Below are 16,795 nucleotides of genomic sequence, written 5' to 3' on the forward strand. Positions count from 1 at the left end.
ATAGCATTTCCACATTAAAACACTGCAGGTGAGGTTTCAGCACAGGGAGATCTGATGTGTAAACACAGCTTGGAACTGCGGATATAAATTTCAGAACTGAGCCTCGTATTATGCTCTGTTTGTTTAAAACTCATCTTTAAATCTTTAAAACATTAGCATTGTTCTCACTGTGTTTGTGAGTGGAAGAATGGAATCTTTCATCACCTCCTCCACCTGTTCTCTCACTATCTAAAATCCCCTGTGCCTACAGTATATCTCACTGGCATCTGGCACAGGGGTGATACACACACACACACACACACACACACACACACACACACACACACACACACACACACACACACACACACACACACACACACACACACACACTTTGAATAGGAGAGGTGTCCTAGGCTGTTTATCCTCTAAACACAGACATAAATCCATTGGTTTGGACTCAGGCTTTGCACTGGAGGCCAGTGGTGGCTCTGTTGTCAGCAGGGTCTCTGGAGTATTAGCCTGTTAATCCTTCACAGAAAAAAGGAGGAAAGGAAGGCTGATAAATTGATGTTGGGGAATGAATCACTTACAGTTCAACCTGCTGAAAATGTAACTTGAAACTACTGTTCCCATAATATTCACCCAGATTTTGATTTGATAAACAAAAAAGGGGAAATTGCCATGTATTTTCACTTTGCTAAATTTCCTCCTATCAAACACAAAATTACATATGCCTGAAAATGAATGCAGCAGGTCTCTGCCTTTTTATAAACCCAAAACTGACCCACATAGAAACATCAGTATGACTCAGTCAAGTTTCATGCTATGCTATGCTTGTACAGTGCTTTATTTTTTAATTAATCTGATGATCTTTGCATGTGTTTCCTCCTCCGTTTCTCAATTAATCATTCTGTTCCTAAAAATGATCTCTTTACTATCATATATGACAAAGAAAAGTGTCAAAAATCCTCACAGAAGCTAGAACCATTAAATGTGCGGAATTTTTGTTTGAAAAATGACTCAAACAATTGATCAATTATGAAAATAACTGATTAATTTTTTGCCGATCGTCTAATCGATGAATCAAATAATCATTACGGTTCTACACAAAATGTGAATCACTTTTATAGCCCCTCTTTGCAAAATGGTGAGATAAATCTATATGCCAGTTTATCAAAAATACAAATTAATCTAAGCAACTAATCTGTCAGGAGATACAAATGGATAAAACCCAGTGGTTTTATCTTGTGACCCTTTTAAAGACAAAACTTCTGTATATGTATTAGCTGCAAGTATCCCAACCAAAAAGGGATTTTACTCATAACTGTAATAGAAAACCACAATGCACTTCACTTTTATGTCTACACTCATTTTGTATGATGTTTCAGTTTTCACAGAGCATTATTTTGGGGAATATTTCATTGTAATCATTATTCAACTTTAGTGATATATTCTACTGTTCATATTGAAAATAATGAACCACAATAATAAAGGTCACAGTAGGTTATCTGCGGCTACAGAGGTGATATCACCATTTGTAGAGTATAAGAGGAAATTGGTCGAATGTGACTCGCAACAGCTCCTTACGGTAGGCGTAAAAGTTGTTTTGGAGTAATGTGAGGATAAGAGGTGAGACTATAGAGCAGGAGAGTTCAGGTTATTGTTCAGGCCTATTAGAGGTGTGTGTAGGTGTGGGTGGGGGGGATCAACTCTGGGCTCCTATGTCATTTTCCCAGATCGTCCCTGTGGCACCCAAGTTCAGGGCTCCAGGTCTGTTTGAGTGGGAGATTTAAAGCCCACAAGGGGGAGAGAGATGGTCGGGGAGTGGGGGCGGGGGTGCAGTTGATGGCTCCTAGAAGCCAGCCACACCTGTCTTGCGTTGTAACTCACCTCTCACCTCTCTTTCTACAATGTCCTGTCACTTCATCAGCTGTTGAAACTCGGTGGAGGAAGTCAGGGAGATTGTTGTTTACAGTAATGTCAGAAATAAAGTCAGTAGAAAAACAAACAGTGATTTGAGAGCGATGCAAATAATGTTTCCGCCTCACCGAGTCGGTTTTGCCATGGGAAACAGTCAGTTGCTCTACTTTGTATCGGCCTGGGTATTGAACCTCAGGGCTTTTTTTTGATGTCGATTGAAATGTGTCCACCAAGTATCAAGAACTGTGAGGTACTGAAAGCCGGCATTGAATGCGTGGTCAAGTAATCCTGTGTACATGTATTTTGTTGAGATGGTTCCTGATTTGAATATAAAAAAATTTCATCTGCACTTGTACCAAAATAGTTTAAATGACAGCTAAACAGCCTAAGTTGTGTGCGTGTATTTTATTTATTTTTTTTTGTGTCGTTGTGCTTCACGTTTATAGATTTTATATAAATTAGGTACATAGAGAAATTAGCAGTTTAGATCCAATAGTATAAACTTCCACACTACTTGCTCAGTGTAATTAATTTAAAGAGTACGGTCTAGACCTGCTCTATAAGAAAAGTGCCCTGAGATTACCTCTGTTATGATTTGGCGCTATATAAATAAAATTGAATTGAATCGAACTGAAAGTTTTCTTATTTATAGATTGAATTAATCGTGGATTTAGTTTGCGAACATCATTCTTCGTGACAAGAAGAGGCTGTAATAGTCCAAAAAGTCACGTACAAAGCAAACACTCCTGTTTTCAGTGCTTTGTTCTTTTTAATCACACGTCCTCTGAAATGACAAGTGTTGCTGGTATGTTGTTTGTCCATTGTTTGTAAGTGCTGTCACAGTTTTGATTGTGCAAGTGTATAAAAATGTCATCATGTCAGCAGTTTTTGAAAGTGTTTTTTTTTCTAATGTGAACAGTTCTTTGGTTTCTGTTGCATTATTATTGACACACCCCTTTTTATGGAAGGCTCAGATGGATTGATTTTTCAATATTTTTTTTTTTTCATGTTTGAGTTCGATCTGTGTGAGTTCTTACGTATGTGAGGAGTACTGTACAAGAGTAGGGCTCAACAGTGGAGCAGTTTTACGTTCTTAACAAATGAGCAAATTATGCTCTTTTCCTCCACTCAGTTACAATATATGCTGACAGCTTGTTACACTGCCAGACAGCTGCGTTCAGTTTATAGTGTCCTACTAAGACTTTGAGTGGCCGGTGACAGCGGGAAGTTGTAGGTCAGCCAACAATGTAAGTAATACGAAGACTGAGGGAATTTGCAGCATTATATGTGCATTTTGAAAAGAAAAAACATACTTGAAGTTTATCTTTCAGTGTCTGAGTCTTATATTATTTAAAGTAAAACCTACTGTGTGTCTTGCTAACTTTTAAAGGTAAAGCATTTCTCTAAGCACAAGTTCAGAGTTGCTTTATTGAGTCTCTACTATTCAAGCCATGCTTAATAAGACAAAAAAAAAAAAAAAAAAGGAATTTAAGACATCAAAGATGACTAGGCATAATAGCACAGGTGAACCCTTTGTGTTTTTTGCCGTTGATTTGAATAAGAATTGACCCGGGATGTCAGCTTCCTTGTTGACATTGGAAGCTGCAGGTTTTTAATTGCGGGGGAAGGGTGCACATTCCCCTCCCTGTGCAAACACTTATTACTGTCAGACAGTTGGACTGAAGTGGTGGTGGATCAAAATCATTGGACTGCTTTTATGTTTGTGGCTTCGGGTTTTTTCTAAGGGCTATAACTTAGATGGTTTAGGTTTGGGAGATCAGGGTTTATAGTATGTGATGAAAGTAGGTTTATAATTTCATATGTATTATTTATACTCACTGCAGTATCTAAAATGAAACATCTTTGTGTATAGATTTACCTTTTCGAAAACATTTTTCTGTGTGTATGTATTTGATGTCCCAGTTTGAATGTGCCTGTCCCTGTGCATCACAAACAGAATGACCTTATAAACAAAAGAGAACTGAGTTTTTATGTGCTGGCTATCATTGTGTACACTGTGAGTGCATGTGAGTGGGCTGTGATTTGTTTATGTGGCATGCATGGTGAGCGTCCAGGAAATGACTGCTGAACAGGTGTGTGACAAAGGTAGCTGTAATGGACAGGTGTGAATAGATTCATCCAAGTCAGCCCTGTCGGGAGACTATTTTTGCATTGGCAGTGAGACATAAATACTGTGTTATATTAAGGTAAGACACACATACTGTATATATACATACAGATGTATGTTTATATACAGTATGTGTGTGTAGATATACTCTATAGAAGTTAATTCATAGTGAAATATTACAAATGATCTAAATGAAATGAGGAAAATGGCAGAGAACAGACAAAACAATGCAGATTTTTATCAGATTTTCTACTGTTTACGATCTGTAAATTCAAATTTTTTCTTCTTAGTTTTGGAAATAGGAAATAGCTATACATATACAACATGCTATTGTTACCTGTTACCAATATTTTGATTTTTAAATGAAATAGCATTAAAAGAACAGTATTACATCAGGACTTTGTTTCAAACTAACTGGACTTGAGAGAAAGTTCAGTGTCTTAGTCCAAGATGATTCTCTAAAATACTTCTGCACGATATAATAAACTTCATAAAGTGGATTACAGTGGATTTTTAACTGCATTTTTGCCCCATGCACTGTAGAATTAGCCCTTTTTAAAAGCTCTGTCTTCTGATTGTTTCCTGCATCATAGTCCTCATGTACTTTCACTCTAGTGTAGTTTTGTGTCAATGGGTAAAAAATGCACCACATTTTAAAAGCTTGAGCATAAACCTATACAGAGATTACAGGATTCAGTTCACGCAGTGTTCCCCATAAACCAGATCAGTATACACTTTTTCCTTCCACACACACACACACACACACTCAAGTGTATTCCATTGCAAATGAGTGAAATCAGCTAATGTAGACTTCTGTAATTAAATACACACACTTCTCTATGGACAAAGACTGGAGACCTGTGAGGAAACAGTGTAAAGGTGTAAATTCAATTCTAATTATCCATCTCATTAACAGAAGTGTAAGGTCTGATGTTTTATTTCTGTGGATGATCTGAGACAGAGAAATAGAGCACATACCTGTAACATACTGTTGGAGCAAGACGGAAAGATGGTCACCTGTGGGAGACCATTTTGTTTTTACACACTCTGAGGGGAGAGTTATGTCACAGGTAAACACAAAATAAACCTGGTTTATGGCACCTATGTCAGGTAGCCTGGACTTTTATAATGAAGGATTTATTTTAAATTTTGGTCCCAGTTCGAGTTCAGGAAACCTTTCCCCATCCAACAAGGACAAGACAAAACCAAAAATTACAAAAACAAATATTTTAATAAGATAGAACAGAATGACATTTTATTTTTATTTTTGGGAATGCCATATTATGCTTCAAAATGACTACAGTTCAGTCATGTCAGCTATCATTTTTTTATAGACAGAGATAGATTTAAAAGAAACATCCGTCTTCTGTATAGAGACACAGAAAATTGTTGACTCACGACTTCCCAAAGACGACTACGATGTATTTAACTTTTTACTAAATCTTTTTGTAAGAAAATGTTCAATATTTTATAGATGTGAGTATTACTTTGGGACATACCCAGTAGTGATCTGGGTATTTAAGAGCACAGATTTATTCTACTCTTCACTCATTTGAGAGAAGAGTAGTATAAATGTGTGCATCCTTAGATCTCAAGTAAATAATCACCAAAACCAGTTTTTTAAAACTCATCATCGGAATCATTAAATGGTTTACATTTCCATGTTACCAAACTGAAGTTTTATTTTTGGACATATAATATTATGCTTCAAATGGCCACGATTCATTTATGTCAATCATCATCACCTATATTTTATATTATTTGCTCAGAACATTGAACTTTCCCAATTTCTTCTTCTCCTAATTGTGCAAAGTATTGACCCAGTGGTTTACAAAAATGTGTTCTGCAATCTTGGCAGTAATTTCAATGCAGTTATTGTTGGATGTTTATCTTTTTTTATTTAACATTTTTTGATGCAGTGTCCCAGAAATGACGAAACCCTGATTAGTGCAAGCTACAGATGAATATGTTTCATTTCTTTCTGTAAAACAAGTTTAACAAAGGATATCGTTTAAAACATGATTTTCCTCCACTGACTGTGATGAGCTATATTTTACTTGCTGACCTGAGCTAATTGAGCTAAGTAAAACATCTAGGTCTTCCAAGTACAGTATGTTCCTGTCAATAGTGAAGGACAGAGATTCTGTCAAAATCTGAGCATGTGGAAAAACTTGTCCTTCGGAAAAACTCCTTTGTGCATAACAGTACTTTATTCCCCCTTAAGATATGAGTGTCTAAACTACATTAGGGCTTCGCCGAGGTAAAATAATGAAGTGCAGATATTGACCAGGTCTGTTCAGAAAATGTATCTTGCTCGTGGCTTCCCCTCTGAGGCCGGCCGCAGTAACTCCAGCCAGCGCTGTGGTTGCATCAGCTCTTTGACGGACAGCCGGGCTAGCTGACATTATTAAGAGCTCTGAGCCTGTTCAAATGGGAAAACTGTGTGTGTGTGTGTGTGTGTGTGTGTTCAGTAACGTGTGTATGTGCATGGCAGTCGTATTGAGGGTCAGCAGTCCTGATTCCCCTTGGGGGGGCATAGTTATGACAGGCATTCGGCTGGGCTGCCGTGACCTCATTTGACAAGAAGGACCTGTAAAAAGGCCCAGGCCGAGCTGAGCCACGCCAAGACCGACAGGTGCGGACGGACAGAGGAGCGAGAAAAGGAGGGGGGGGTTGATGCCAGGATGGAGGATGACTTCATGCCAGTGGACTCTATAGACCACCACAGGCATTAAAACAAACCCAGAGGTTTAGATAATAGAGCATTACAGATGCAGTGGAATATAAATAATATGTTTTGACTATCACGGGTATGGCAGATGATGATTTTTTCTTTTTCTTTTTTTTATCCTACTGTGCTCTGTTAAGCATTTTGGATTTAATGAATTTGGGATTATGTTTGTATCTGCAGCTTTATTAGGTTGAGTGAATCCTTGAATACACTTACCGCCAGTTTAGTTTCCAACAGCTCTCCTTTGATGTAGGTGAGGTGTCACTCCTAATGTTTCCCACACTTTCTTGAGTTTATTATTATTTATATCATCATTTTCTTCAATTCCATTCCCTCCTCCTCCTCCTCCTCTCTCTCCATCTTGGACGCTTACAGTTCACCTCAGGAATCCTGCCTTCTCAGCTGTCCGGCGGTGTCCCATAGCAACCCAATTTAGCCTACACTGCCCTACGCCTTCTTCTTACCGTCCTCCACCCTCCCTCTACTTTTCAGTCTTTTCCTCTCCTCCTCTCCTACCCAATTTAGCCCCCACCCCTACCCTCCTCCTCTCTGCCCCTTTGGCCCTCTACGTCCCCCATTCACACACCTTCTCGTCTCCTGTCCGGCGTGGCCTGGTGGCCTGTGTGTGCTGGATTAGGAGTCTGTCTAAATTTGGTCATGCATGGCAAAGGAGACAAGCACCTGCTGGGACCGCGGCTGGTTGGACAGGCAGCCTCCTCTTCTCTCCAGCCCCTTACATCAAATTACACTGGGGCCTGGGCATTCCTGTCACTCCTCTCACTTCTCCACTTCACTTCACTGCCGCTCTCTACATGTGTCTGTTTTTGGACTTTAAATTCTGAAATTCAGTTCGAATTCGTAATGCAGTTACATGAATGACGAGCTGTTTCTCTGTCCAAGTGTTTTGCAACTTCAAGCAAATGTACAGAAGCTCCACAGAAAACACAAGTCAGGATGTTTCCATTAGCCACTGCCAGTGGAGAAACATTTGGGTCCTTTACTTACATGGAGGAAGCAATACTATAGTATAAAAATACTCTTATTATAAATAAGAGTCCCGCATTCAAAATTTGACTCAAGTACAGAAATGTCAAATAAAATTTCACCTAAGTATCAAAAGTAAAAGCAGTCTTTGTACAGAATTGTCAGTGCTACGTTATTTTAAATAGAATTTATTGTTGGATTGTTATTACTGATGCATTCACGTGTAAGAATCATTTTAAATGTAGCTGGCAGAAGTGGAGTTAATTGTAACTAGTTTATATACATTGGTTGAATTTAATCTGTCATAAGTCATATTTTATAAAATGATCATTATCAAAATCCTTGTCTGTAAAGTATCCAGTTATTATAGTTGTCAAATGATGTTTGTGGAGTAAAAAGTACAATATTTGCCTAAAATGTGGTAAAGTGGAAGTGTAAAGTAACATAAAAGGGAAATACTCAAAGTACAAAATTGAAAATTTTGTACTAAAGCACAGTGCTTCCACTTCCAGCTGCTCTTCAGATGGGCGAGACGAGACCTGCTGTGATTCTAGACACAGTACTGTGTAAAAGTTAGGACCTAAAAGTAAAGTGAGGATGCGTTCAAAATTAAGGGCGTGAATAGCTCTTATCTATCAATTGTGCAGTAAACATAAAAAAAACAAAACAAGATCGTAGCAATATTAGGTGCGATCACTCTTTGCCTTTAAATCAGCAGCAGTTCTCCTTGGTACACACGTGCACAGTTTTTCAAGGTACTTGGCAGGTACGTTGTTCCAAGCATCTTGGAGAATTTAGCACAGTTCCTCTGTGGATTTAGACTGTCTGCGTCTCTTCATGTAATCCCAGACCGACTCCATGTTGTTGAGATCAGGGATCTGTGGGGGCCAGACCACCTGCTGCAGGACTCCTTGTTCTTCTGGCCTCTGAAGATTGGCTTTTATCACTCTGGATGTTTGTGGCTTTTGTCGTGCTGCAGAATGAATTTGAGACCAATCAGACCTCTCCCTCCGACTCCATGGTTATTGCGTGATGGATAAGGAATCTCACCATCTAAAGTACCTAAAACTTTTGCACTGAACTGTACAGCACATTTCTTTGCACCTTCCCACCAAACATTTCTTGTAATTTTGAACTGATTTATGTTTCTTGTGTTCAGCTATACCATGTGGTGATCTTGTACCTCAGCCCAGCATAAATCTTTTTTTGAAAATGAGATTATATACTGCAAATCTCAGAATAAAAAAAAAATAGTGAAGCACAATTTTGTGACTATGAAATACAAAATACTCGTTTTGTTCTTTTCTCTTTTCTCTCTTTACTTTTTCTCGCTTACGTTGTCAGCTAGATAATGAATTATTTTCCATTATAAATCTGATGAAATACAGCTCAAGGTCATATCTTCACGTTTGCTTGATTTGTCCACCAGTCCAAAACTCACAGTCCTTCAGTTTATTATCACGGAAGACAGAGAAGCAGAAGATCAGCAGAATTGAGAAACTGGAACTAGGTAATGTTGGGCTTTTTTTGCTCGAAAAATGCCTTTTAATTGATTCATTGATTATCAGTTTAGTTGCTGATTAATCTTCTGTCAAACAACAAATGGATTAATTGAATAACTGTTTACCTCCAGAGTCAAGTGCAAAATACCTCTTCCCCCTTTCTCTCTTCTTTAACTAAGTCACGATTGTGTTTCCACTCTTGTCCTCTCCCTGTCAAAAGCACCAGTTTCTTTTTCTCCCCCCTCTCTCTCTCTCTCACTGTCTGTCCGTCTCTGGTGCCTTGCTTCTCTGTGCAGCCATGTAGAGCTACAGTCACACTCTGGTGCAGGCGTCGCACAGAGAGGTACACACAGAAATAAACCTACACCCACATACTGTTCATAGACACCGTTCCAGTGTACTCCGCTGTAACGTAAAATTTTTGCTCTCACCTGCAGATGACAAACTCTGTTTCATTGCTAACTTATACATCTCTCTCTCTTTCCGTGTCTGTTTGCTCAGTCTCTCTCCTCACTCTGCCCACACTATCATCTGCAGTCAGTTATTCAGCTCTTGTACTTATTCTGCTTCTACACCCACACATCCTCCAGACCCTGTCAAAGTTTTGGCCCTACATTAGCAGCCCCAACATACACACACACACACACACACACACACACACTATTGAGTTTAAACACACACATCCTATATCCACATTTGAAGCTAAACACCATGAAAGCCTCTCAAAATTCCATTCGGTGATTGATTGAATGCCCTGATGGAACAAATTGAATTGTTCCCGACGTGCACAACTGAAGGCCATTAGGCAATTTCCCAGACAGACCAAAATCAAGCACTCGGCGGCTGAGAGCCATTTGCATCACTGTCTGCATTCAGCCGGTTACGCACAGCACCACCTAATGAACTGTTCGGTTCCTAAAATGACAGCTCTGGCTTTTAAAAGATGCAGCACCTACTCTTTCAACATGCTCGACGCCACACTGAGGGGCCAAACATGGGACTTTACAGCAGCTATCTTCCTGGAATCGTAACACAAATAGACTCATTCTGATATACTTGAATAACCACCTCAAGGCAGTAAATTATTTTTTTTAAAGTGATCAAATTAGGCCTGCAACAAATGCTAATTTTCATTATTGTCAAGTCTGTTTATTTTTTTTAAAATTTTTTATTAAATAGTTGATAAGACTTTCCCAGGGCCAGAAAATAATGAAAGATGTCAATCAGAAATTCCCAGATCCCAAGGTGACAGCTTCAGATACCATGTGTTGCCCAACCAACAGTTCAAAAACCCAAACATATTCAATTTACAGTGATATAAAACAGGGAAAAGCACCAAATCCTTAAATTTGAAGGGCTAGAAACAAAATATTTTGTGTTTTTGCTTGATAAATGGCTTACACGATTATGACTATCAAGATTTATATTTTGCTAATCTACTATGGGCAGACTGTATCAAATTTATCATTCATTTATGTTAATTTTCCCAGATTTTTTTCTTTATTTACAAATTCAATTCATTTTTCTTGAGTAAAACCCATTGGTGTGCAAATTTGCAGAAGTGCCAAGGTGTGCATTTGAATACGTATAGATGTGTACATGGGTTTCTCTTTTTATATCTTACTGGTGAAGACGGTTAGACGATATGATTGGTCATTAAGTTGCATTTCATAAGAGTCTTTATTGTGGTCTTTTAAAAGAAATGTGTTTATCTTTATTGTCTTTAATATTATTCTTATGTGACATTTTCCTTTTAAGTTGGTCTTTTACTTTGTTACCGAAATGTAAAATTTGCTGTCAACTGTTCAACGCTATATACTACCTATACTTTGTAAATATGACAGTCCGGACTATAACTGATAAGGAGGATACCTGTTATAATCTTGTAAATGAAAAGACATGTTATAGTGTTTATGTATTCATCTGGTAATTACCGCAGGCGTGCAATGATTTTCCAGAAGGACAATGAATAAACTAAACTAAACTCAACCAACTATCCAAACCAGAAGTCAGTTTGAGCTTGTTCGGGACTGTTGAATCAACAGTGGCAGTCAGACTGACATAAACGTCATACTGTGTATGTGCGCGCTCGCCACCAGCAGCCACAGTCAGAAATTCAAGTGGACAGTTCAGGCCTTGCTAAGCAGTTCTGACCCTGCTCACAGAAGAAAACATTGAGCTGTCTATACGTACGTGTGTGTGTGTGTGTGTGTGTGTGTGTGTGTGTGTGTGTGTGTGTGTGTGTGTGTGTGTGTGTGTGTGTGTGTGTGTGCTGTCAGTGTCTGTGAATGTATTTGCTGCACAGCCAGATAGGTGACAGCGTAACCCACTTTTATCTTCTCTCTCTCTCTCTCTCAGACCTTCACAGCTTGGTGCAACTCCCACTTGAGGAAGGCTGGGACACAGATCGAGAACATTGAAGAGGATTTCAGAAATGGCCTCAAACTCATGCTGCTGCTGGAGGTCATATCAGGTAGATCTCATCAACGTGCATACATGTTTGTTTGTTTACTGAATTATTGTGGACGATATACTGTGGTCATCCAATACATAATGCAGTCTGGAAAGAGAAGACACATTTTGATCAGTTGATAGTCTTAGATATCCATCTTGTATCCATCATCATTTTAGCAATAATTCTTCATAGTAATGATAAATTTACTCACTAGCATAATTTCAGAGGTACGGGGAGGTATTTTCAGCAAACTGCTGATTATTTTCATTATGGATTAATCTGCAGCTTACTTTCTCGGTTAATCAGTTTGTGTCGGTCTATAAGGTGACATCTTGAGATATTTTTGCCCAAACAATGGTCCAAAAACCAAAGAGATTCAGTTTAGAGTGAGACAAACAAAATCAGCAAATCATCACATTTGAGAAGCTAGAACCAGAGAATGTTTGACATTTTTATGTGAAGACTAACTCAAATACTTAATCGATTATTAAAATAGTCAGAAAATTAATTTTTCTGTTGATCAACTAGATGAATAATCATATCAGCTCTAATAAATATTTTCCTTTGTCTTTTAGGCGAGAGGCTGCCCAAACCCGACAAAGGCAAGATGCGTTTCCACAAGATTGCCAACGTGAATAAAGCCCTGGACTTCATCTGCAGCAAGGGGGTCAAGCTGGTGTCTATTGGTGCTGAGGGTGAGAGTCCTTTCTTGACTCTGCTACGTATTTGCTTCTCTCTCTTCAAAGCATTTTCGAGCACCAAATGGCTGGTGAAGTTTACAGCGACAGGAGAATTCAGATAAGCTGGCAGTGATGGGGAAAGTAAAGTACAGTTCATCGAAGAGGGAACAAAGATGAGGAATCAGCTGCTGTGTGTTTCTAATTTACCCCAAGTGACTATATATATTGGAAGCCAGCCTTTGTCAGATATATAAAATCTGTTATTTTGTTGACTTGAAATTTTGTTTTTGTTAATATTTTATTGAAATGATTATATTAGGCAGTAGGCAAATTACGTCCTTGATAGAAAGACAAAAATAAGCTCTAAAGATATTGATAATGTAAAACATTTATTATTGAATAAAATTAGACGGTTTTACAGGAAAATTGCAGCAAATTGGACACACTAAAGTTAGAAGGTATATACTTTAGCTTATGAGCACTGCAGAGATAAAAACAAATAGTTATTGTAAAAAAACCATCACTGATAGTGTCCTATGCTGTCATATAAATCATATTTTCATGCTCAGATTTTATGTGATAACCCTACTGGATCTGTTTGACTCAGGTTAAACTGACTAAAAGCTAAGCGAGGAAAAAAAACATTCAGACTGAGAACCCCGAAGCATGAAAACATGCTTAGAGGTTTTTTGTTCATGCAACATTCACGACGCAGCACTTCAGAAGCAGTTAGGGAATTTTGGGAGACTTCAGTTATACTCACTCTAATTGCAGTCAGGATTTCTGTTGAGCCTTCAGGTCGCATGAATTGGTCTTAAAAGCAATACCTTCAAACGGCGTAGAGTTAAAGGTTTAACCTTGTAGAGAGTCATGAGCGAAAAGGCCTGACTTCAGTCTGTATATATTTTGTCTATTGCGACAGTTACTAATATGTGTGTGTGTTTGTGTGTGTGTTTGCAGAAATTGTTGACGGTAATGTGAAGATGACCCTTGGTATGATCTGGACCATCATCCTGCGCTTTGCCATCCAGGATATCTCTGTGGAAGGTGTGTGTTTACATAAACTAAAGTTGACTTTTATAAGTACATAAATTCAACATTCAAAAGCAACTTAAACATGTAACACGTAACATGTTTTTTACGTTAAAGGAATAGTCAAGAAATAGTCCAACATGTAACCCCAGGTTTCAGGGTATCTGCAGGGTATTAGCAGGTATTAAAAAAGTCTTACATTCAATTTATAAGTTTTGCCTGCTATAGGCATTAATGTTAGTTATAAAATGTTTTTGTGTCCGATTGCGGTCTGTGGGAGAAGTTCCCCACTTGTAAACTTAGATAAGGATTGTTTTCACAGTGGATTGTGCTGCAGCAGGCCATTCGATCCTTTTGTGGAGTTTCAGTCACCATCTGAACTGTAGAAAACACTGTTCCTGCTGCTAGCTACAGTAGGAACACTACGTCTCAAAATGGGCAAATGTCGATTTTCGCAAAAACTTAAATGAACTTAAATTTATTCATCTTTTTCAACTGGTTAATTCATCCATACCTTTTATGACGCTTATCAGAGTCCCTGTCGCATTAATTAAATGAATTATAATATATGTGCAATAAATCACATTGTCATTTCTTCCATCCAACGAATTTCCCTGGAATTTATCTGCACCTCATGTCATTTTATTCAGCCTTCATGTTGCCAGGCAGGTCCAGTCACAATCAATTCTTGCTTATAAACACTCAGACCTTGTTCATCCTGTCCTTCATCACACCACCAACCCTCACCTTCAAGTCATCGTCTTTAACTCTTCTTATTGCGCCCGCTCTTCAATATCTTCTGCTGTGATATACTTTGACTACTTTGACCTCCTTCTGACCTCTCGTAATGCGTCAGTCCTCTGCTAGTGCAGAAAGGCATCTGTAACCCACCAGCTGGACGAGCTTGACGATAAGAATTAAGGTTGCTTATTGTAAGCGAAAACACATATCCTACTATAACCATTTTTCATCTCTTTTAGGATTTCTCTACATGATATATCCACTTTTCACCATTTAACTCCTCCTCCTTCCTCTGATGCTTCATCCTTCATTAGTCAAACCTCTTGTCACAATCTCCTTTTCTGCTCTCTCTCTTTCATCCTGCTTCTCCCACTCCTAGTCTTATTCTCCCTGCCAATATTTTAAAAAATTCTACTTCCCTTTTTAAAAAGAATAACATTTGAAAAAAATGTCTTTCTAAAATGCTCACCATCCCCCCCCCTTACTTTTTGCAGAGACCTCTGCTAAGGAGGGTCTGCTGCTGTGGTGCCAGAGGAAGACTGCCCCCTACAGGAACGTCAATGTGCAGAACTTCCACATCAGGTGGGTGTACAACACCGAACTGTGGCATTAACAGGGAACTGCAACCATTCATCTTTTTCTTTAACCATGTTTTTTCCCCTCTCTTTTTCAAATCTGTTGGTGTCTTTGTGTTAACATTTGGACAACCCCCCCCCTTCCCTTCCTTTAAACCCTTACACCTTTTCTCATTGTTTTATTACCTACTGCTTTTGCTGTTCCTTGCGTTTTTATTTTATTCCTTAATTCTTCTCTGAAACTTCCTCTGATCTTTCCTTACCTTCCTCCCGGGTGTTTCTCCCCCTTTTTATTTATGTCTGCTGCTTTTTTCCTCCTCCTCCTTCTCCTCTCGTGGCTCAGTTGGAAGGACGGCCTGGCTCTGTGTGCCCTCATCCACAGACACAGACCTGACCTCATTGACTACTCCAAACTGAGAAAGGTGCCCTGTCCTCCCTTCTTTTTTTTCCTGTGCTGATCTAGTCTATTTTCTGTCTTTGTACTGAAATATGATTAATAGTCTTTTAGCATCTTTTCATTGCTCTTTTGTCTTTAATTTCTGTACCGTGTTTCTCTGCCCTTTCTGTGACAATATGTTGTGTTATTAACTGTGACTCTGCAAGATATGCAGTCTGGTATTTTGCAGCACTTAATGCTGCAAAATCAAATCTTTTGTAATTATGATACATAAGATTAAATATCCTGCCTGCCCTGCCTTAGAGACCAGGTATGTTCATATCTTGAATATTAATAGTGTAAGTGTATGGTTGAACCCATACTGGTTTTTTAAAATTAGATGTCAATACCAGGCGGCTACAAATATCGGGTATTGGATTTTTAAATTTTAATTTGACAGCTTACAAAAACATTACAAAAAGAAAAGTGTTTGTTTTGTCCAGGTTTGTTTTCCTTTTTCTGTGTGCATGAATAGCTAGAGAAGAAATTGCCCATCTAAATTTTTTTTTTGACGTGTTGGGAGAAGAACAACATAGGAAGGAAACAGAAATGGGATCAGCAGACTTATTGTTTGCCAAAAATCTCAGAGATTGAAATGTTGCTTTGCTACATCTATCTGGAGCAACAGTTCGGTTTGTGAATCTCCTTCCTCTCGGTGAGGGTCATGACATTAGCTGTTATTATGACTCTCGCGTGGTTGATATCATAAGGTAAATCTGTGGTTTCATGACAAATCCCATGAAGTCCTTGTGCCTGTTTGACAGTACTTCTGTGTGTCTGTAGGATGACCCCATTGGCAACCTGAACACCGCCTTCGAGGTGGCTGAGAAGTTCCTGGACATCCCCAAGATGCTTGACGCTGAAGGTGAGGCTGTAAAACTGTGAAAAAAATCCTGAATCGACAATCAGACCGAGAAGCCTCTGTAGGAACTTGTCTGTGTGGTGTTAGCACTGATACACACTGATAACCTCCACTGCAGCACAGTTAATGATGGTTTTTACTTGAAATTCAACCATTTGCATTTAAAAAAAAAAGCATTTTAAATCACTTTAAAGGCATCTATTGAAGCAGTGATGGTTCTGACCTCAGAAATATGACTATTTTTTTCTTTATTTTATGCTAGCACTCATTTTGTGTCATTTTTTTATTAAAAAATAACATTTAAATCATTTCATTTTTTTACTAATACATTTTAAAAGCTAAACTAACAAAGGTATATAATAAGGTATAATCAGATATAATAATAATAATTTGACTTCAAAAGCTGATCATAATATTTTAATATTATCTTTGTTTCTTTGTTTGCCCTCAGATATTGTGAACACACCCAAACCTGATGAGAAGGCCATCATGACCTATGTGTCCTGCTTCTACCACGCCTTCGCCGGTGCTGAGCAGGTCAGATTGTATTTCCTTTTTTTATTTAGTACACTAATATTTTTATCGTCTAATATTCTGATCCCACTGTGGGGTATTTTGACCTTGTTTCTATGGGTGTAACAGTTTATGTTAATATGTTATCACGTTCTAATTGAATAAGGCAGATGACGCATAAAACACTGTTAACATGATACAACAGCAGTCCTAGTGAATAAATGTGAGAAATGTCTGAATTTAGTTTTTTTTCT

General features: G+C 38.4%; 1 protein-coding gene across 2 annotated transcripts in view; it reads left to right on the forward strand.

Moving 5' to 3' along the window:
- actn3b (actinin alpha 3b) overlaps positions 1-16,795 on the forward strand; it is a 36,325-nt gene that overhangs the window by 10,457 nt on the left and 9,073 nt on the right. For both annotated transcript variants that reach the window (XM_040140528.1, XM_040140529.1), the window contains exons 2-8: positions 11,606-11,720; positions 12,278-12,397; positions 13,343-13,429; positions 14,650-14,737; positions 15,074-15,152; positions 15,950-16,031; positions 16,480-16,565. In XM_040140528.1, the coding sequence (XP_039996462.1) occupies positions 11,606-11,720; positions 12,278-12,397; positions 13,343-13,429; positions 14,650-14,737; positions 15,074-15,152; positions 15,950-16,031; positions 16,480-16,565 (657 nt within the window). The remainder of the gene's footprint in view (positions 1-11,605; positions 11,721-12,277; positions 12,398-13,342; positions 13,430-14,649; positions 14,738-15,073; positions 15,153-15,949; positions 16,032-16,479; positions 16,566-16,795) is intronic.

This window comes from Xiphias gladius, chromosome 12 (assembly GCF_016859285.1).
Source record: "Xiphias gladius isolate SHS-SW01 ecotype Sanya breed wild chromosome 12, ASM1685928v1, whole genome shotgun sequence".
In the NCBI taxonomy this organism is placed as follows: Eukaryota; Metazoa; Chordata; class Actinopteri; order Istiophoriformes; family Xiphiidae; genus Xiphias; species Xiphias gladius.